The following is a 21,032-nucleotide window of genomic DNA, read 5'->3' on the forward strand; positions in this document are numbered from 1 at the left end:
GGTCGCGGGGGGTGCTAGAGCCTATCCCAGCAGACTCCGGTCCAGAGGTCGGGGACACCTTTGAATCAGTGGCCAGCCAATTGAAGGGCACAAGGAGATGGACAAACATTTACACTCTCACCTAGGGGCAATTTATAATGTCCAATCAACCTACCATGCATGTTTTTGTAATGTGGTAGGAACTGGAGTACCCAGAGAAAACCCACACAAGCCTTGGGAGAACATGCAAACTCTACACTGATGGACCGAGCTGGATTTGAACCCAGGAGCCCCAGAACTATGACGGCGACACACTAACCACTCATACCACGGGGCCGCCCTAATAGTAAAAATATCTATATCTAAATATTTTCAGGAATAAAAGTCAATGACAAGTATGGATACTTGAAAATCTGATTATTTGTACTTATTTGTTGCTTCCCACCACTAATTATTCTATAAACCGGCCACTAAGGTCATAGAAATAAAATCTGATCATAAAAAAACACACTTTTAAAGATAAAGTACACTGAAGCATACTGTACAGTAGTACGAATAACAATAAATAGTATACAATTGTACATACTCCTATTAGACACACCTATACTAGATGAAAATCTGCATATCCATAGACCATTAAAATCTGCACTAATAACTTACATTTTTACACACAGTTTCAATAAATTATTTCACCGCACTCCAAAAATCTACATGCAAGAAATATTACAATACTATAAGTAATTCAATAAATGAGTACAAAGTGGACCAGAAACTGTAGCTCTCTTTTTCTCAATAAGGGGTGTTACTCTAAATATAGTATGAAAGAATATTGAAACGTTTCCTTTAAAAAATTTCTGATGTGATGAGGACAAGAATTATAAAATATAATGTAGAGGGAAAATACTGCACCTTGAAAAAAGGCCCTTTTGTGTACAATATGATGAATTTTCCATACACATTTTTATCATAATACTCAATACTTCAAATCTTCTCTAGAATCCAGAACAAAAGTACATATATATATAAATAAAAATGAGACAAACCACTGTATAGAAAACAAATGGACTTGTATAAAAGGTAGTATTTTTTGTAGCCCATAGCAAGTCATTTCTAAAAAAAAAAAACCCAAAAAACGTCTTCATGAACTGGTATAAATTACGAGTGTCCCGAGAGAAGAATGTTTCCTTCTTGGCAAAGGGACAAAGCTGGCAGGCCACCCTTAGTTTTTTAACTTAAAATGCTCTTTGCGGTCTCTGTGCTGATGCTGAGATTGCAAGATTAAAACAGCATACCATCCAAACTCACATTCAGTTCCCCTGAATACAAATCCATGGCGATCTGATTCTAGGAATGCTGATATTTTATAACCAAAATAGTAGAATGTTGTCAAATCTTGCGTGTTTGCTTCTCTGATCAGACAAACTTTTACCACCACTTGTGTACTTTCCTACTCTGAAGGGATTTCCATTTTTTGGTAGACTATATATTATTTTCCCTCTAGACCGATACATTCTTTGACGGCCCAATGTGAGGAGGGGCCTCCACATTGGTTGAGCATTCCTGTTGTCTCTAAGGTGACAGCAACACAGAGGCACTATTGACAGCAGCTCTGGACCCCACAGTCTTCTCACACTGGAATGTCATTATAACAACTCGCTCACACCAAAATAGATCTTGCAGAAAAATGCCTTCAACTGCTCTTAATATGTACTCTAATTCTCCACATCAATTTTTTGGGGGTATGAGCTGGAAGCTCTTAACCACAGAAATGTGAAATATGCTGCAAACGGGATAGGCAGGTATTTTCTGTAAAATAATTTAAACAATTGCCCCTAGGAATGAGAAATGTAGTTTATATTTTTGTGGACTGAAATCCAGGTCAGTCACCAGTTTGCAGGTTTTGCCTAGGCATGTGTGGGTTTTCTTTGGGTACTCCGATTTCCTCCCACATTACAAAAAATATTCATGATATACTGGTTGGACAAGCTAAATGACCCTTAGGTATAAGTGTGAGCATGAATGGTTGTCTGTCTCCATGGGATCGGGTTTTCCACCGTTTCAGGGTGTCTCCAGCACCCCCTGCGACCCTTGAGAGGATAAAATGGTTCAGAAAATGAATGTAAGAATGAAATAGTGCTGCACTAATCATTTACATTTGCATGTATTGTATTTATAGTGATTTCCTAGCATGAATTGTTGTTCATCTTTCGTACCCTCCAATTGGTTGGCAACCGTAGCAAATGAATGGATGGCATACGACTGCACAATTCAAATCTCCATCTTGGAGTATATTCCATTTTGACCTTGCTGACCCCCCAGCATAGCTTTTTCTGTGACTCAAGCCTATCGTCTGCACATAATCGGCCCTTTGTGTTCCCAATGAGTGTCCTTTTTTTATTTCATTTCAGAAAACAGAAGGATGAAGACATGAGTAATTGGGACTGATCTAAACATGAACAAGTGATTTATGCTTCTTTTGTTAGTGGAGCAGTGAGACAGTGGCTTTCATTGTGGATCCAGCTGGTGAAACTCAAGCTTTGTGAACCATGTTAAATGACCGACTTGGAAATGAAAGTAAGAAATGTGACATTTGGATTCTCCCGCGATTATTTGAAATGAGTAAGAGAGGAAGATGTATAGTATATTCTCCAGTGCCATAGTGACAAATCCCTAAATTTACAGTTTTTACATTCACAGAGCTCTAATGCAATACAATTGCAAATATTTCTTGTGAGCAGAAACATTCAAATACTATTATGTGGAAAGATTCTGTATTCCCAAAAACAAATGAACTGATGTTACCATGCTCTCTTTCCTTTTATTTTTCTTCCTTTAACGACTATGAGGTCTAAGCACAAGTTTGAATTACAGGGTAGAGGCATCTAAATGTGAACTCCACTACACATTTGACAGCAGAATAACCACCACAGATAAATTTCAAGACACACAAACATTTTGGAAAATCACATTTTTTCTAACCATGCACTGAAAGCTGCCTCCAAAAAATGGAGTTGACACAGATGAAACAGGGAAAATAAACGTGTTGTGCCCACTTACTTTTATGACTACAAGACTCTTGTAATATACCAAAACTGAATTTGTTTAGAATGCATGGCTTTCTTTTACATCACTTAACAAGTTAACTGATCATAAGATCATGTAAATTGAGACATTAAAACAAGTTAGCATTGCACATTACTAGTAAGTTTACATCATATTTATGGTATTCAAACATTTTTAATACTGCATTTCTAATGATAATGAATTACTTATCCTCGCAAGGGTCGCGGGGGTGCTGGAGCCTAACTTCCATCAGCCAATCAGGGGACAAAGGAGACAAAAAAAACAACCATTCATGATCATACTCATACCCAGGGGCAATTTAGAATATTCAAAAATCAATCAATATGTTAATGATTACAATTACAAGCATTTACACAAACATATAGTCACATATAGTCAATATTTGCCATTATGCAGGTGATTAGAAATAGCAAGTTAATAGTAAATATTACTTATAAGTGATAAATACTGGAAATATCATCTCTGACTTCACACCCAAAGCTGAAAAACAAACAAACAAGTAGTAATATTGAGCTAACAAAACAAAGGTTTGGGTGTGTGTTTGTGTCTTTCGGAATTGTTTTGTTGTGACCTAGAAAGTGCTATAGTCCCAAATTACAATGGTCTATTGTTTCTGCGCCAAGTCTTTGCTTCCTGTATCCAAACATACCACAACAAACTGTCCAAACAAACCACAGAATGGTCAATCTTTCAAATCATTTATTCCTAAAATCTTTTAACCAGGATTTCATCATACATACAGTTTTCAAGTCTCATTTTCAGAATAATCGTCACCATATTTGTACATCTGGATTTAATCAGAACACATAATATAAACCTTCTGATTCTGTCTAAGCAAGAGCCAAATCCACTAAACCATTTTGGGGGTCCATGTGATAAGAAGCTGGATCATCTGAAAAGTCATTAGCAAGTGGAAAACCCCTCACAGAACTGAAATGAATTTAAGTGTCTGTACTGCACTAAAACTGTCAGTCATCATGCCTGATTTGTGAGATTTTGTATGTCTTGCAAAAAAACGTGTCATATTTTTGTAATCCTGCTAGAATATGATTCTTTCCCACTCCCTCTTTTTCACAGTCCTCCTTTCAGCCCCTTTTTTGCAGACTGCTTTTCTTCTAGCTAGCAATTGAATATGTGTGAAACATTCAGCTGTCAACAGATTTGCCAACTTTTTGAATAAGTCTCTCCCCCCCTGGGCATTTCATCCTTTCTTCCATTTTTCTTTCATAAGGCTTGTGCAAGTCCATGCACATAATGTATTGACTTTTAATGTGTGAGCTATACACATTTTATTCATTAATTCTTTTTCCATACGCTTATCCGCACTAGAGCTGCAAGGGCGCTGGAGCCTAACCCCAACCCTATGCCCTGTGAATGGATGGCGAGTAATGCAGGGTATGCCTGCCCATAGTTGGTAGGGATAGGCCCCGGCACCCCTTATGAGAAAATAAACAATAAGGAAAATGAATGAATGGACCTACTGTTGTATCAGGTAAAGGCAGATATTTTCATCAATGCATTGAAAACAAGCATTGAGCAGCTCATGTCTATCTGTGTGGAGTTTGCATGGTCTCCCTAGGCCTGTGTGGGTTTCCTCTGGGTACTCTGGTTTCCTCCCTCATTCCAAAAACATGCATGATAGGCTGATTGGACACTAAATGTTTTCATTGGCAGGCAATGCGTTAAATGTCTTACTGGTCTATGAATACATCATAAAAAAATACCCCGATCATTGCAAATACTGTATTTCTGAACAGAATGAAATACAAATGAGATAACATTGACTATGATTTGGATCCCACCCCTATCCTCTCTGGATCCTCCCCCCTTTTTCTCTCCATCTCTCTTTCCACTTGCCATCAGCTTTCCCAGAGTGTGCAACTGCTCCACACTGATCCAAACTTTATGTCCACATGGGGGTATAGAAAACAGAAGAGGGGGTGCTATGACAAAAGGAGAACGGGCACATTTTGTGAAGGATTTTTAGCACAATTTCAAGGTAAGTTAATATTGTATATGAATGCAACTTATGGAAAATGTTTTAGGCATCATTTAAAAATAACTAAAGATGGCAATGACATGTTTGGTTGATGGTACATTATATTTAAAGTTTAATAAAATAAAAAAAAGGTTTTCCAAGCAAAGTTATATATTTGCGTCTGTTTTACAAGACTTTTGGTCATTTGACATGCAAGTGCTAAAAGGACAAGGTCAATAGTAATCCTAAAAATAAAAAAGTAATATATACCTTCATGCAGAATGTAGAAAAATACAAATAATACTGCAAACTGTTACTTCCAATTGGAATTAAAGTAAGTTCATTGCAAGTGCATGAACATCAATTACCAAGCTGTTTCAAACTCTATTGAGTTGACAGCCACGTTCCTAAACACCACCATTTTGAGGTTTCATGAACACTTCACTTTGCTGTTTATGTTTGTTTAGTGGACGTTTGCAAAAGGATTTCCTTTTATGCTCTTTGTTTCGCCACTGTTATTCAAATACTATACGTGTTTGCAGTTCACTGTGACTTGTGACCTGGCCTTGTTTCACTCTTCAGTTCTACTGATAAAAGACCTGTGTTATAAAAAGAAACCTCTGCAATGAGTGAGCGATGGTGAAGATTAAACATACTTATATAGATTTATGAGCCTGTTATTTTGCAGTGAGTTGATTTTTATCATAAATCAATCTGATTCGTTGTCATCGTCATACGTCAAGTTTTGTTTTCATGACATTTGTCATCATTAGGGTCGTAATAGTTTACAATTTCAGTTTCCAGAACTATACTGTCTATCTATTTGTGTTCAACATGACTGTAGAAACAATAAAGGGATTATTATTAAACTAGTTGGAAGCGTTTGTACTAAAAAATGGAAAATTTGTTTAAATGGGGGTGTATTAAGACTAAAGGTCAAAGGTCACATAGATCAAAATGGATCAATCCTTGACTTTGGCCTCTTAGAGTTCCTCATGGTTTGATTTCCTTTCTTTTTTGACTTTTTTCATATTTACTTTTTGATAGACAGATGGTTAGACAGATTGAAGAGCAGTTCACATGATATGGAGAATAATGAGTGAACAATCAATTTTAGTCCAACGACATTGTATAAAACTACTCTACTACCCTTAACGCAATTTTAGTTGGATAAACTTAAATGACAATAAGTGCAACTAATTTTTTTTATACTCTTCACTGAGACTGCTTTACTTCTGAGCAAGATTCTGAAATTGTCTTAGTATGATTCAGTTCCTTCCTCAAATGTTCTATAGGGTTTGGATCAGGCTTATGCAGGCCACTTTGGCAAAATTGGAAGATTTTAGTCATTCTTGGTGGTTTATAAAGGAAAAAAAACATTTAACTTAGCATGAAATATCAATCGAGTCTTCTCAAATGGTTCAGGAAATGTTTTGCCACGTCAGTCCTTGCAAAGTCAGTGTTTGCTATATTTTGAATCCATGCATAATCATCAGGGTGTTTTGACCTCAACCACATTTTGCTGGCGCTGCACTATAATAGCACAGCGGCCCTTTTGTGTACTTTAAGGACACAACATTGGTGTATTTACTGGCTCGAAACTTTTGTTCTAAATTCAACTCATTGAAGTCCCAAGCTACCACATATTCAAGTTGAAAGTCCATCCTTTCAGTTTAAATAAATTGGACGCTTATCATTGCCAATGGCAGAGAATGGGTGAACCTGTTCACACAGGCATCAACATTACCTGAACAAAACACAAAAAGAAGTGCCAATTATCTAAATGACTCATTACACAAATTACACATTCTTTACTTTACATTACTCAATGAAGACCACAATCAGAATTCTTTAAAACTATATTATATATCTGTTGTCAACTACTTATATTAGTATAATAGACAGTCCCTTATATTAGCACCTTCATTAGAAAACAAAGTTTGGCGCAACATGTAATGAATCCCTAATTAGTCACTGCAGACTTCAATCAGTAATCATCTTGATTAGCATAATCTGCACGAATGACTGCACAAACTAATGTCTCCGGATGTCATCTAATAAGGCCTTCAGATAAAACATCCGGAGCTGCCGAGCAGAAACATACTCTAAAAAAATTGTAACAGTCCTAAATTAATTATGGGAGAAGAAATTGAATGATGAAAATATTATTGGCTGCCTGTAAACAAAGACATTCTATTGCCACTCCCAATGCAGAATGCATATATACAAGCAGGGGGACCCAGTTTCACAGCTCTGGGGTCCTGGGCTCAAATCCAAGTCATGTCCACCTGAGTGGAGTTTGCATGTTCTCCCCAGACCTACGTAGGTTTCCTCCGGGTACTCCGGTTTCCTCCAAAATTCCAAAAACATGCATGGTAGGCTGATTGGACACTCTAAATTGCCCTTGGTATGTCTGTGAGTGTGCATGGTTGTTCGTCTCCTTGTGCCCTGTGATTGGCTGATTCCTTTCTATCTCTATATAATTTTTTATGATTTTTGTTCAAATATTTTGGACGTCGACTAGTGATGAACTAATTTGAATTGACATTAAAAGGGGGGAAAAGCCACGTGTTCAGGACTAAGTGCTGTTAAAAAGAAAGGTAAGGCCGTCCTTTTATTTATTTATTTTTGATTCCTCGTTGTATTTGTCTCTACCGTCTATGTTTATCTGCCACCAATCTCCGCATGCCAAACTGCCCTTAATCTCACCTGGCTCAGAAGGAGGCATGCAGGCAATAGCTAGAATCCATTTAACTACTCATCAGTATAAATGCTTACATTCTTATACCCTGAAGTTCTTGTAAATGCATTTTCTCATTAGGATATTTCCATCAATTGAAAACCGAGAGATTAGATGACGATTAAAGTGTATAATCCAAGGTTCAAGCAAGTGTCCAGTAAGAGTGGCACCTTTCTTAAAGTGTTAAATCACAGATTGTACTGGCAAGCAAATTCAATTTGACTGACTTCACCTCCATGTGGCATTAATCCAGTACTCTGATCTTTACCAATCACGTGATTAGGGTTTACAACTTTTGTCTACCAGAAAGGAATTAAACACACACACACACACACACACATAGTAGTATTTAGACTAATATTTTCATGAAATGTTTGGAGACATTAATAATTATCTAACTGATAATCAAATCTTCAATTCCTATTTGAAAGTAAATGTAATCTATAAGCAACTTAATTCACTTCTCGGCCCAAAAGTTATGATCTTTATATTGCATTCATGCATCCTGATTGGAGTATTTTACATCAAATGTGTCCTGAAAATGAGTCCCTAGCAGTATGTCATTTGCTATGTTTAATTTATTTATTTTCTCTGCTATTATAGTTATAAAAAAATCCTGATTGTGTATTTATATCTTCCACAGGGAGAGCATTTCTACTGAAAGATTAACATATTTTCACGACTATAAGGCGCACTTAAAAGTCTTCAATTCTCTCCAAAATAGACAGGGCGTCTTATAATCCAGTGCCCTTTATATATGGGAAAAAAATAGTGTCATTCATTGAGGGTGCGCCTTATAATGCAGTGCACCTTAAAGTCGTGAAAAATACGTTACTATAGTCTGAAGAGCATTTTAAATGAAAACTGGAAACATTTTTAAACCAGTGGGGCTGGAAGATACAAACCAATCCTTGAACAATAAGATGGGGGGAAACATTCCAATGGTTGATCTTGACCATATGCTTAACATATGTGTTTGTTTCCTATTACTTTGTTTTCCCACTTGTTTTCTGTATTTGTACTTGGTCGCTTGATTGAAAACAGAGGAGCCCCTCTACCTGGAAAAATCTACAAAAAATTAAATGGATTGAAGGCGGCAGAGAGCACAAGTGAGGGAATCACAGTTGGGGGGTGGTAGACAGAAGGGATTAAGAGCTAATCTGATGCATGGACGATCCCAAAGAAGCCTTATCTTTCTGACAAGGAGTCTAAGAACGAACAGTGAGACGTTTGTTGCTTTTTTTGTGTGTCTTTTTCATGGTTGAATCATCCCTGCCAACTTTTTTTTCTACTTCAGTCTGGCGTTATTGGTTCGAGGAGTTCCAGGCAAGAGCCGACAAAGCCGACCGATGACAGGATGGTGCTGCGCATGGATAAATCTCTTCAGTAGCCGATGATCCACGAGGCTGGATCCACCCTGCTGGACGTTGAATGACTCACACAAGATTCTCTGAGGAAGTGAAGATCTTTTGAATACAAAAGAAACACTGCCAGTAAGCAAAGTGAACTCGGGTGACAGTGCCAAGCTTTTAAAACCACTTTTTTTTTTTAAACTGAATTGTAAAATACTTTGAAATGGGCAGGAGTCGGATTAACAGATCAATGTGGGTTCTGGTAAATATAGATAAAGTAGGGAATAAACAAGAACAGTATAGTATGATATTTCGCAAAGCCATGTAGAGATGATTACTGCAAATATTACTGGATAGAGTATAAAATACTTTTGTATGTGTAAAATAGTGAGGAACATAATTTCAATGGGTTGCAAGACATCAAATTTGTGTTTAAATATCTTCTTATATTCTGTAAAACAGACAATTTTAAAAGCATGGACTGTTTCAGTCAGATTTAATTTACTTTAAGGCAGGCAGAGCTGTCTTTTTTTTCAAAGTCTGGGCATCCATTTTATAATCATGGCTCCCTCTAGTAATGTGTCCAGTTTTAAAGAAACTCAAAATAACTACTAATGTGCATCTATGCTGGCTAACTCCTAAATTAACCCCAATAAATTAAATCAGTCATGAAATAAATGAATAAAAATGAGTATCCATAAGAAGAACGACAACTACTACAGCCTGTAAAAAATTAAAATAAGCAATTGAAACGTTCCTGTGGGTCAAAACTGAAATCAGATTAGTCTTTTCGATGAGTAATCCAGTAAATATAAAAAAAAAATCTTGGATTAAAACTGTTATAACAAATTCTGCTCACCTGAAATTTACCTAAGCAAACAAAACTTACAATAGAATAAAACTAGACACTTTAATTTATGGAATTTGTAAAATAATGAGTAAACGATACATCAGTCAATGATACGTTTTTGACACAATTTCCAAAATATGGCTTGGTTTCAATTTAAATCAGTTAAGTTTGAAATTAATGATTTTTCTTCAAAAATAAAAACACACAATAAATTAAAAACTAAAAATCAGTTTTCCAAACCAAAAATGTTGGTCAAAAGTGAATGCCAAACCATATTCTTTGCATCACTCAATTCAATATATATATATATATCTTTCTTTTGTTTTCCCTAGAGTGGAGCAAATCTGGAATTCAACCGTAATGCTTTTCTAATTCAATTTTGGATTTTTGCCTCGAAATATAAGAGAAAATTACAGCCATGAGTATTGGAAAGCTTCCAAGGATTAAAGGCCTAGTGTCTGGCTCCCAGGAAAGACGTCGTTTCAAGAGCGAGCTCTCCGTGGACATGATCAGCGTACCCATGGGCGACTTCCGACACACCATGCACGTCGGCCGTGGGGGAGACGTTTTTGGCGACACTTCCTTCCTGAGCAACTACGGAGGAGTCCGGGAGCCGGGGAGCCCCGATTCGGGGAACAGCTCCAAGTCGACGGGCTTCCTCACGCGTACTTTCAGGCATATTCGGAAAAATTCTGGGCCACGGGGAGATACGAGGGACTTACCCTCGCCGCCGCCGGACATCTCCCCCATCATCAAGAATGCCGTCTCTCTGCCTCAACTCAACATTGACGTGTCCAATGGGTGCCTTCAGAGGGTGATGCTCCCGAGTTCCATCAGCTCAACAGATAGCGCCCTCTGCACATATGGTGAGATGATGTTTTTAGTTTTTAACTCATAGACCTTCAAAAATTCTGTTCCAAATATAATTTCATCAATCCTTCCTAAAAATCAGCGGACTCTTTTTGCAGGTCAAAAAATCCATGATTATTACAGCCCCATTGAATAATAACTTATAAGTTTATTTATTCATAACACCAACAGCTATAATATAATTATGGTATAATAGAAGTGTAGCTTTAAAATGGATGTGTTAACATCACTTTTTAAGTCACGTAGCCTACACTTGTATTCCAAATTGTAATAATGTGGCCTACATGACCATAATTCTGATAAGTAGATGCTAGTTATTAATGGGGTTAAGTTTTATTTAAATGGCCAAAAAAACATCATTTGCCTAAAAGCTTAAAATGTTTAATGCATGTATTCATCAAAAGTTACATACATAAAGTACAAAACTTCTGCCTTGATGACCCCGCTACACTCTTTTTAGGCCTAAAAGACGAGCATTAACTGCCACTGCTCCCGGTCCAAACAAATGGGATGTCTATTGTTGTCAGTGAATGGGTTTAGGGTCATTTTAGGGTTAATTTAGCAAACTTCTTTCATATTTGGGGTCATACTTGGGTGATTTTGAGTCATTTTTCCTTCTTTTGGAAGTGAATGGGGCATTTGGGAATAAAAAACTATGTTAATAGGGTGATTTTGGATATCTTCATGCACGTTTTGGATAATTTGGAGTTGATTTCAAGTAAATTTTACTCCTCCTGGGAGTGGGTGTGGGACCATTGGGAATATATAAATAACTATGTTTTCTAAAAAAATAACAAAAAAACATTGGTGCACCTTGATTTAAATTATGTGAAATGGATAAAAATCCAATATTGGCTATATTTACACATTTTGAAATGTGAAAATCCAAACATTTTTGCCAAAAATATTGCCAAAAAAAATAGGAATATTTTATTAGGGGGCTTTGCATTGCAGAAAATCCCAACAAACATAAGCATAATGTATACGTTTGGTAGCAAACACCATGAAAATCTGCATAAAAAAGCCTACATACTAAATGTCAGTACACACACACACACACACTAAATTGGCCTCCTTTCAACATTATTCCCACAATCTCCAGGCAACGCCAAAAAATGCCCCCCTTTTCTTTGGTTCGGTTAAATAAACACAAACACATACAGTGGCAGTGGATGAAGAAATATATGATTTCCAAATACGGCTTACTCATATATAACAAACTATACTGGAAATCCCCACTTTCTTTTTTGAAAGTCATCATCCACCTCAGAGGAATATGATCCAGTTTACTAATGTGCTATATTCCGGAATATGGGATTTTTTTTAAGGCCACAAGCTGCTATTGACCACAGGAGAATTTTATTTCAATTGGTGGAATTCTCAGTTCGAATAGGATTTACGACTATTGTGGCCAAATAAGTGGGAATGTGTTAAATTGAGCATTTATTCAGGATTATATTGTAATGTGTGCACGAGCTCTCTCTCCTGGTGCATGAAAGAACTAATGAATTAGAAATCTTTTTTGTGGGGGTGCTTGAGTACTTAAGAAGTACTTTTTTAAAGCTTGTGACTTTTTAAACACATTTTTTATGTAAATAACTTACTTCAAATCTTGACTACAGTTACTTGTAATGTTGCACCAATACAGATACAGCATTGAAATGACATAAATTCATATCCTATTCTTTGAAATGTATTTTCCAATCTAGAATGAAGTAATTTTCTATCATTATTTAAAAATATAATAATAATAAACGTCATATTGGCACTATATAGGGGGGCATTAACCAATACCAGACGGATATTTAAACCGGTAAAAATAGTATTGGTGCAACATAAGAAATTAGTTTAACCATAATTAAGCAAATCAATACTAATTTCTCATTTCTAAGAGAAAGCAATTTATTCATGCCTTTATATTTGTTACACTCAATTTCTTTAATGTATATTGACTCCTAAATGTATTTTTTGCTATGTGGACGCAGGTATCCAATCCGGATTTGCTACATTACCACGTTCCACTCGCCTCGACCGCCCGTTTCTCGACGGAGAACTCCGGGCGTCTCAACGAGACCGTCCTGGCAAGCCAGTGACCCGCTCCGACTCCTTCACCTCCTTCACTCTTGACCTCGGGCCTTCCCTTATGAGCGAGGTCCTGGGCTTATTTGACGACCCCAGCTCCCTTCGGGTGGCCAGCCATGTCGCCGCGGCTGAGGAGGAAGAGAAAAACGATGCCGATGACGAGGGAGACGACGGATCTCTAACGGAGACGTTTGTGAGCCCCACCGGCAGTTCCACAAACTCCTCGATGCGCAGCGTGTCGTCGAGAAGGAACGGCAACGGCAAGGAGCATTCTTGTAGCAGCAGCTGGACAGAGGAGGACAGAAGGTCAATTGCTACATCCTCCAAATCTCCTCCGAGGTCTCCTCCCAAACAAGAATCCGCCATGGAGTCGGAGCGCTTCCAGAGGGCAGCGGAGGTGCTGTCCCGGCATTACGGTGGGGGTCCCGTGGCCAAGCCGAGCCCTCCTGTTTCCAAAACACCATACACGTTCTCAGAGGAAGAGGAAGAAATCAAAGTATAAACGAGGACGCTGAAATTCCCTTCTGCATTAATCTTGCAGGCGCCATTTTATTTAAATGATTGGAATAGTTACATATTTACTGCATATTTTGTAAAATACCTGTCGGCAGATTTAGCCTTCACGTGGAAGTAAAAGGGATTTACACAGATCACTTTACAAATTTAAGGAACATTAAATGAAAATTGACGGCCCACCAGTGAAGGGTTAGTGCGTCGGCCTCACAGCTCGAGGGGTTCTGGGTTCAAGACCAGGTTGGTCCACCTGTGACGGAGTTCTCCAAAGCCCTCCGTGGGTTTTCTCCGTGTACTCCGGTTTCTTCCCACATTCCAAAAACATGCATGGGAGGCTGATTGGACACTCAAAATTGCCCTTGCGTGTGTCTGTCTTTATACACTGCCTTCGACCCGAAGTCAACTGGGATAGGCTCCAGCACCCCTCTCGCTCCTTGCAGTTGAGAAAATGAATGAATGATTGAATGAATGAACGAATGAATGAACAAGTGAATGAACGAGTGAATGAACAAATGAATGAAAGAATGAATCAACAAATGAATGAACAAGTGAATCAACGATATAATGAACGAGTGAATGAATGAGTGAATTAACGAATGAATGAACGAGTGAATAAACAAGTGAATGAACGAGTGAATTGACGAGTGAATGAATGAATGAGCAAGTGAATGAACGAATTAATCAACAAATGAATGAATGAATGAAGGAAGGAAAGAATGAAGGAATGAATCAATCAATCAATGCAAATTGTGCAAAAATGTGAACACATCAACTCAACTTTGTAAAAAATGTTAGTGTGGATTTTTTGTAGACATTTTCATCATTGCAAGAAGAGAAAACAGAAATTATACGATTGTCCGTTTAATAAACTTTCTTTCCAGTGAAGAGTGAGTTAATGTGTATACAGTATTCTTTGAGTATATCTGCATTTGTTTAATCATGTATTTCCTGAGCTAGGAAAAAACACAAGTTCAAAATTGAGAATACATTTTTTTAGAACAACATATTATTAGATATTTATACTACACTTTAACAGATCTTTAAGCAAGTCAGTTTGAAGTCTCCACTGATCCGGACAAAGTTGATCACCGCCATATCCACACGATTGGGAAACTTGATTTCGTGTCCATCGGGAAGTTCTACTTCAAACATGTCACCGGTCAGCTTGAACACAAGCTACAAAAGACATAACATTCATCAAGTTTTTATGAAAAAAAATATATAATTGCTCAAATCTTCAATCGATCCGTCATATAAATTGACCTTCACATGTGTGCCTCGGTGCAAGGGATTGTGTAACTCCCTTTTCTCATTGCCCCAGGAACCAGCAATTTTTGAGTTGCACACAATAACCGCTCCATTTGTGTCGTCATGGAAACGCGGGTTGAAATGCAAAGCTAAATCTTCCGAATCGTAGCCGAGATCAATCTGGAATCTATAATAAATAATTCAGTGCGTCAACACACCAACAATAAACCCTTTTTTCATCATAAAGTATATGAATTATAGAAGATATCATTTAGTACTGTTAATCTTACCTTTCAGCATTATGGAGGATTTCACCTGTTATTTTCAGTTGATCTCCAACTTTCAGATTTATGTTGTTCATTTCAGTGTTCTAATTGAATAGTGTTGTTAAGATGAATACATATATATAAAACATGTATATATTTGTATGTAAAACTTACCGTTATAAAAACTTACCATTGTCATGGATGTTTGCAAAGCAGCTGAGGTATAGAAATTGGAGGAATTGTTTTCCCTGCAACACAGAAGTGGAATTGTTCTGGTTTTATTCTGAGACGCACAGTGAGTACATCATTCTAATCAATTAGAATTGACAATTCAGTTGTTTCATCACTGTGAGGAGATAAAAAAGAGGTAAACATACAAGAAGGTCAAAAGGTCATTGTATTATATTACCCCCTCAAAAAATCGCTTAGAGCTTATTTTTTTAAAAGGCTAGTTAATTCAGATAGCCTGTTTTAATATTTAACTGTAAGTAAAGGGTTATGGGAGTCACAATCATTTGAAATTTTACATCATTATGGTAAAATGATACTGATTTCTTCAAGAAAATGAATGAATAAATGAATGAATTTTCTTCAATGTAGTAATGAATCTACTCAATTAAAATCACCAACTTATGTAATATATTTCCCCTCCAAACAAATTTTGTCACAATGACCGTTTGGAGTGATTTCACAACAAAAGAAAATTGAAAATGTATTAGTATAGTCAAAATAATAAGTTGTACTTGTCGTGCCTTTACTCCCTCTCGCGGTCAACAATAGAAGACATTCAGCAGTTGCGGTCGTGACAATGGAACAATCTAATGTCAGTCATGACTGTGGTTTATTTGAAATGTATATTAATATTTATATAGATCTATTTTACTTCGATGTATTATTGTTGAATGTATTTTATTTTATTGTGAATTACGACGTGACAAATCAGGAATTTCTATGGCCGACTTCCTCGACACGCTGGAAATGACGTCAATAAGTAAATAAAACTGCTGTTTTCCGGACAGGTGGATATGTACTGTATTTGCTACTGAATTATAAAATGCGACATTTTGCCATGTACACTTAGCAAAAAAACATCGGTTTGTGTTTAAGGAACTGCTGTGTATTCTGTAAAAGGTTAGTTTAAAAAAATGCAAAATATTGGTTGCCATGAAGAAATAGCTAACAGCTAAATAGCCAGCCTTTTTTCACTTATTTGGCTACGTCATCTCAGCGAAAACGTTCCAATGGTTTAAAAATACTGCAAAGGTTGTTTATGCACTATTGACTTTTATTACTACTTACGTAAATATAGTAGTATTTCGGTTATTACATTTGACAGCTGTGGTGATTCACCTGCTGCAGTTTCATCTGGTGTAAAAACGATTTAATCATCTTTAATCACGTATGCAAAATGTTTTCTTGTTGCTTAAAATTAATTTTTGTTTTTTTTCTCGATGTGGTTTCTGAGCGAACAATTACAACCCTTTTTATATATTTATACATTTAATTTTTTTACATAATTGTTCACAGGTATCTACAAGGACAAGTGTGAGGCGTATGTTCACCGACATGGATTTTGAATTAGAAGAGGATAAATTGTAAGTTTCAAATATGTTCTAGTACTTTGCATTTGTTTAAAAAATGTCCGAATTTCCAAATGTATACCTTATTGGATTATATAATTTTTGATTATTAATATGATTAACTAAATGCTCAAGGATGGATACCCAATTAATTTGGCCTGGGATATAAGGGGCAAGTGGCCTTTTAAAATTACTTTATTAATAGTAATTGCATTTTTTATTACAAGTCAATTGCATTTGACATGGAAGTGTGGCAGAGAATGAACATCATTCAATGCCAACCTTCCCACTATTGGACGTCCCACGCCGTCAATGGCAGCCAATGAGTTAATCTAATAAACATGACTGCGAGGTCCACTGTAGAAATATAAAATAGATAATGGGTTACCTTAATTGTTCTATTGAAATGTACAATGTATAATATAAAAATCCCTGTTTATCAGTATATACATTTCCACAGTTTTTACATTTGTGGTTTTCAAACCACATGCTACCCAACAAAATGTACATTACACTGACTGGGAAATGTTTTTTTTCTGTCACAGAGGAATACCAACAGTACCTGGCACTGTTTCTCTGAAAAAAGATGCAAATAACCTTATTGGGATCAGCATTGGTGGTGGGGCTCAATACTGCCCCTGCCTCTATATTGTTCAGGTGGGTTCAGTTAAATAAAGTCAATGTTACTTTCCATTGAATAATTCTTTAAAAATGTTTGCTCTGGCTTCTCAGGTTTTTGACAACACACCGGCAGCTCTCGAAGGGATGCTTGCAGCAGGTGATGAAATCACTGGAGTCAATGGCAAACCAGTAAAGGGAAAGACAAAAGTGGAAGTGGCTAAGATGATTCAAGCTGTACAGGTATATTTTGACGGTACTTTTTTGGTAGAGTAACAGGGAAAGGGTATGACATGGTACTGAATAGAATACAGGTTTGAAATAGAAAAGCAAATATGGAAAAACTACTTACAGTTTGGAGTCCAGTTCAACTGCAAAATGAGAACAGTGACAACAGTGTCAAATGACTTGGTGGAGTTGACAGTGAAAAGCATTTCAGGACAATATGTGCAGAGTTCCTGTGTTGTTTTTACTCTCTATTGTTAGTGATCAGGGAATTTCAGGACTTCCGGAATCCCCAGATAAAGACAGGTTTAGTGTGTGAAACAAAAGATTACCTTGTCCTGTCATTTCCTATTCAATACAGATCTTTCTGTTTATTTCGTTATTGTATCATTGAAGTACCAATCAAAAAATTGCATGCTATTTGTTCACTAAATTACTGAGAATAAAAAGGTCAAAAAAGTAAACACCCACAAAAATACAAGTGTGTAATTCTGAAATGTTCATTTAGATTCATAATGTTGAAATAAGAAAAGTTTTTGCTGAATCTCAGTGTGTTTCAAATCACATTTTTTTGTTTGTGTTTTGTTAGGGTGAAGCAATAATCCACTACAACAAATTGCAAGCAGACCCAAAACAGGGAAAGTCTCTGGATATAGGTTTGTGCCTATTTAACACATATCCAGTGTTATGTTTGCATCCTGATTTCACTTGTGAATTAAGGACACACATTTTCTTCATTATTTCAGTTCTGAAGAAGGTCAAACATCGGCTGGTGGAGAACATGAGTTCTGGCACTGCTGATGCCCTTGGCCTTAGTCGAGCTATCTTATGCAATGGTACGACAATGAATTAACTCATGTGAAAGCAATTGAAGTTTTATGGCATTATTTCCTTTACTGTGCAGATGGACTTGTTAAAAGACTGGAGGAACTAGAGAAAACAGGAGAGCTTTATAAAGGTAAAGTATCGGAATGTTATCTATTTTAAGTCATTGCTTGTCATCGAAGGCGATAGACGTTCAATTCATTTAAAGGTGAAGGATTTGCTGTGAATGCTCATGTTTTGGTGCCAATAACAACAGTCCTCCAAATGACTTTCAAAGAGTTAATAGTAGTAGTAGGAATAGTAGTAGTAATAGTAGTAGTAATAGCAGTAGTAGTAGTAATAGCTGTAGTAGTAGTAATAATAGTAGTAATAGCAGTAGTAGTAGGAATAGTAGTAGTAATAGCAGTAGTAGTATTAGTAGGAATAGTAGCAGTAGCAGTAGTAGTATTAGTAGTAGTAATAGTCAGTAGGAGTATTAGTTTTAGTAATAGTCAGTAGGAGTATTAGTAGTAGTATTAGTAGTAGTAATAGTCAGTAGGAGTATTAGTTTTAGTAATAGTCAGTAGGAGTATTAGTAGTAGTAATAGTCAGTAGGAGTATTAGTAGTAGTAATAGTCAGTAGGAGTATTAGTAGTAGTAATAGTCAGTAGGAGTATTAGTAGTAGTAATAGTAGGGGGTTGTGTTATACATCCACAAAATAAAGCTGTAGTAGTAGTACTAGCGAGTTGTGTTATACATCTACTATATGTAGGTTTAGTAGTCGTACTAGTACTAGTAGTAGTGGTTAGGGGTTGTGTCATACATCCACTAGGTAGAGCTGTGCTAAAGGGATTTTCATACAATAGTTAACCAATATTGATCCGTTTATAAGACATACGGTATAATAAGGCACATTGGCAGCTTTTGAGAAAATTGAATTCTTTTAGTTGTGCCTTATTGTGCGTAAAATATGGTACTTGTTGTTGTACACATTCAGCTTTTCTTTCTGTTCTCCCACAGGCTTAATGGAGCACACCAAGCGATTGCTCAGAGCCTTTTTTGAGCTTTCCCAAACCCACAGAGGTGATAGCCCGAGGTATTTCTTTTTTGTTCAATTTTACATATTGTCTAATGCCTAGCTTGATTGAACTCTCAGGATTTGGGGACGTCTTTTCTGTGATCGGAGTACGAGAGCCCCAAGCTGCCGCCAGCGAAGCTTTTGTGAAGTTTGCTGATGCTCACCGCAGTATTGAGAAATACGGCATTCAGTTACTAAAGACCATCAAGCCTGTGAGTACAATATTAACTTCTTATATCTTGTTGTAAATGTTCTCTAACATTGTACTACTGACAATTTTCCTGTACAGATGCTCCACGATTTGAACACTTACCTTCATAAAGCCATACCAGACACAAAGCTCACTATCCGCAAGTACCTGGATGTGAAATTTGAGTATTTGGTGAGTGGATCACATTCTGTTCAATTGAGTAACTTCCAAAAAAAAAAAAAACAATTTCACATGAAACAACTGTTTATTTTGGTCTTGCAGTCATACTGCTTAAAGGTGAAGGAAATGGATGATGAGGAATACAGCAGTATTGTGAGTATTTCTGGTGTTGTTTTTTTCTACTGCTGGTGAAGGATAATTAGGATTGTAGTCTAAGACAATGCAGTATCACACGTTATTAACCTGTTGGCATAAAAGCACTAATGTTCTTCTCATCAGGCTATGGGTGAACCTCTGTATCGGGTATGTACTGGGAACTACGAGTACCGTTTGGTGCTGCGGTGTCGACAGGAGGCTCGCGCTAGATTTGCCAAAATGAGGAAAGATGTACTGGAGAAGATAGAACTTCTAGATCAGAAACATGGTGCGTTATTCGTTTTGTATTTTTTTGCCCAGCCTTTCTAAAGTAAAGGCAGCATACAGCTCATTTGTTTTACACTAGGAACTATCTCTTGTGTTGTGCTTTATCTTCCTACCATTGTTTTCTCTTATCACAGCCCAAGAGTTTCATCTGAATTTGTCATCTTTAGTTAGTCAAATATGACCGACCTTAAATAAACTCCTGGGTTTACTCCTTGATGGCTGAATTTAAATTATAGAATTAAAATGTTATGATTAAGTACATAAAAATAGTAATAATTTAAAAAAAAGGTCACCCTTATAAGGTTAAGTGTAAAGGAAAATGAATGAATGGAGGAATTTAAACAAAAAGAGAGAAAAAACAATTAAAAAATACAATTAAACTTAATAATTTCCCTCTTTTTTTGTCCTGTCCTGTCCAGTCCAAGACATCGTTTTCCAGCTGCAGCGCTTCGTGTCGGGCATGTCGCATTACTACGACGAGTGTTATGCCGTGCTCAAGGAGGCTGACGTTTTTCCTATCGAGGTAGATCTCTCCCGCACCACCATCAACTACACCAGCCCCTCTTATACTTACACCGATGAGGAAGAGACAGAGGATTGTGCGGGAGGAGGCGAAGAAGGAGAAACATGCCAAGGCATCCAGGCAGAGAATGGAAGTGAGAAACTGATTGATGATGAATGAAAAATCTCTGTTGAGCTTTATGACGGACATTAAAATGTCAGTCTTTTACTCAGCTATTCTTTGCCATCACGTACTGTTAACTTTAACCATCTTTCAGAAGGAAAATTAACACAATGGTTCCATTTTAGTGTTGTACAAAATGACAATATATGTCTTCTGTAGTTCTACCCTTGGGTTTCTAATTTAAAATTTATTATATTGTGACATTAATATCATGATTATAAAAATGGGCCATATTATTTTCAATATTGTACAGCACTAATGAAGACCCCTGAAAGACACTGTTCTT

At 36.8% G+C, this 21,032-nt stretch overlaps 3 protein-coding genes across 6 annotated transcripts; 2 read left to right on the top strand and 1 right to left on the bottom strand.

The window, feature by feature from the left end:
• Positions 1-4,923: 4,923 nt before the first annotated feature.
• cdc42ep1b (CDC42 effector protein (Rho GTPase binding) 1b) lies at positions 4,924-14,339 on the top strand. Of its 4 annotated transcripts, XM_077735215.1 has the most exons (5): positions 4,927-5,062; positions 5,584-5,680; positions 9,079-9,274; positions 10,316-10,849; positions 12,839-14,339. In XM_077735215.1, the coding sequence occupies exons 4-5, from the start codon at positions 10,402-10,404 to the stop codon at positions 13,435-13,437; spliced, it is 1,047 nt and encodes a 348-aa protein (XP_077591341.1). In that variant the 5' UTR covers positions 4,927-5,062; positions 5,584-5,680; positions 9,079-9,274; positions 10,316-10,401; the 3' UTR covers positions 13,438-14,339. The 4 variants fall into 4 exon arrangements, with proteins under 4 accessions (XP_077591339.1, XP_077591341.1, XP_077591342.1 ...); XM_077735213.1 differs by lacking the exon at positions 5,584-5,680 and having other exon boundaries at positions 4,924-5,062; XM_077735216.1 differs by lacking the exons at positions 4,927-5,062; positions 5,584-5,680 and adding an exon at positions 8,924-9,002.
• LOC144209047 (galectin-1-like) lies at positions 14,310-17,627 on the bottom strand. Its single transcript, XM_077735217.1, has 5 exons — positions 17,513-17,627; positions 15,153-15,210; positions 14,987-15,066; positions 14,712-14,883; positions 14,310-14,624 (listed from the first exon to the last, which is right to left on the bottom strand). The coding sequence occupies exons 2-5, from the start codon at positions 15,159-15,161 to the stop codon at positions 14,478-14,480; spliced, it is 408 nt and encodes a 135-aa protein (XP_077591343.1). The 5' UTR covers positions 15,162-15,210; positions 17,513-17,627; the 3' UTR covers positions 14,310-14,477.
• Positions 15,940-20,962, top strand: pick1 (protein interacting with prkca 1). The gene is made up of 13 exons (XM_077735218.1): positions 15,940-16,093; positions 16,490-16,557; positions 17,088-17,199; positions 17,275-17,403; positions 17,975-18,041; positions 18,132-18,221; positions 18,290-18,343; positions 19,211-19,273; positions 19,347-19,480; positions 19,558-19,650; positions 19,741-19,791; positions 19,918-20,062; positions 20,481-20,962. The coding sequence occupies exons 2-13, from the start codon at positions 16,517-16,519 to the stop codon at positions 20,741-20,743; spliced, it is 1,242 nt and encodes a 413-aa protein (XP_077591344.1). The 5' UTR covers positions 15,940-16,093; positions 16,490-16,516; the 3' UTR covers positions 20,744-20,962.
• Positions 20,963-21,032: the final 70 nt, after the last annotated feature.

Source organism: Stigmatopora nigra, chromosome 15 (genome assembly GCF_051989575.1).
Source record: "Stigmatopora nigra isolate UIUO_SnigA chromosome 15, RoL_Snig_1.1, whole genome shotgun sequence".
Lineage (NCBI taxonomy): Eukaryota > Metazoa > Chordata > Actinopteri > Syngnathiformes > Syngnathidae > Stigmatopora > Stigmatopora nigra.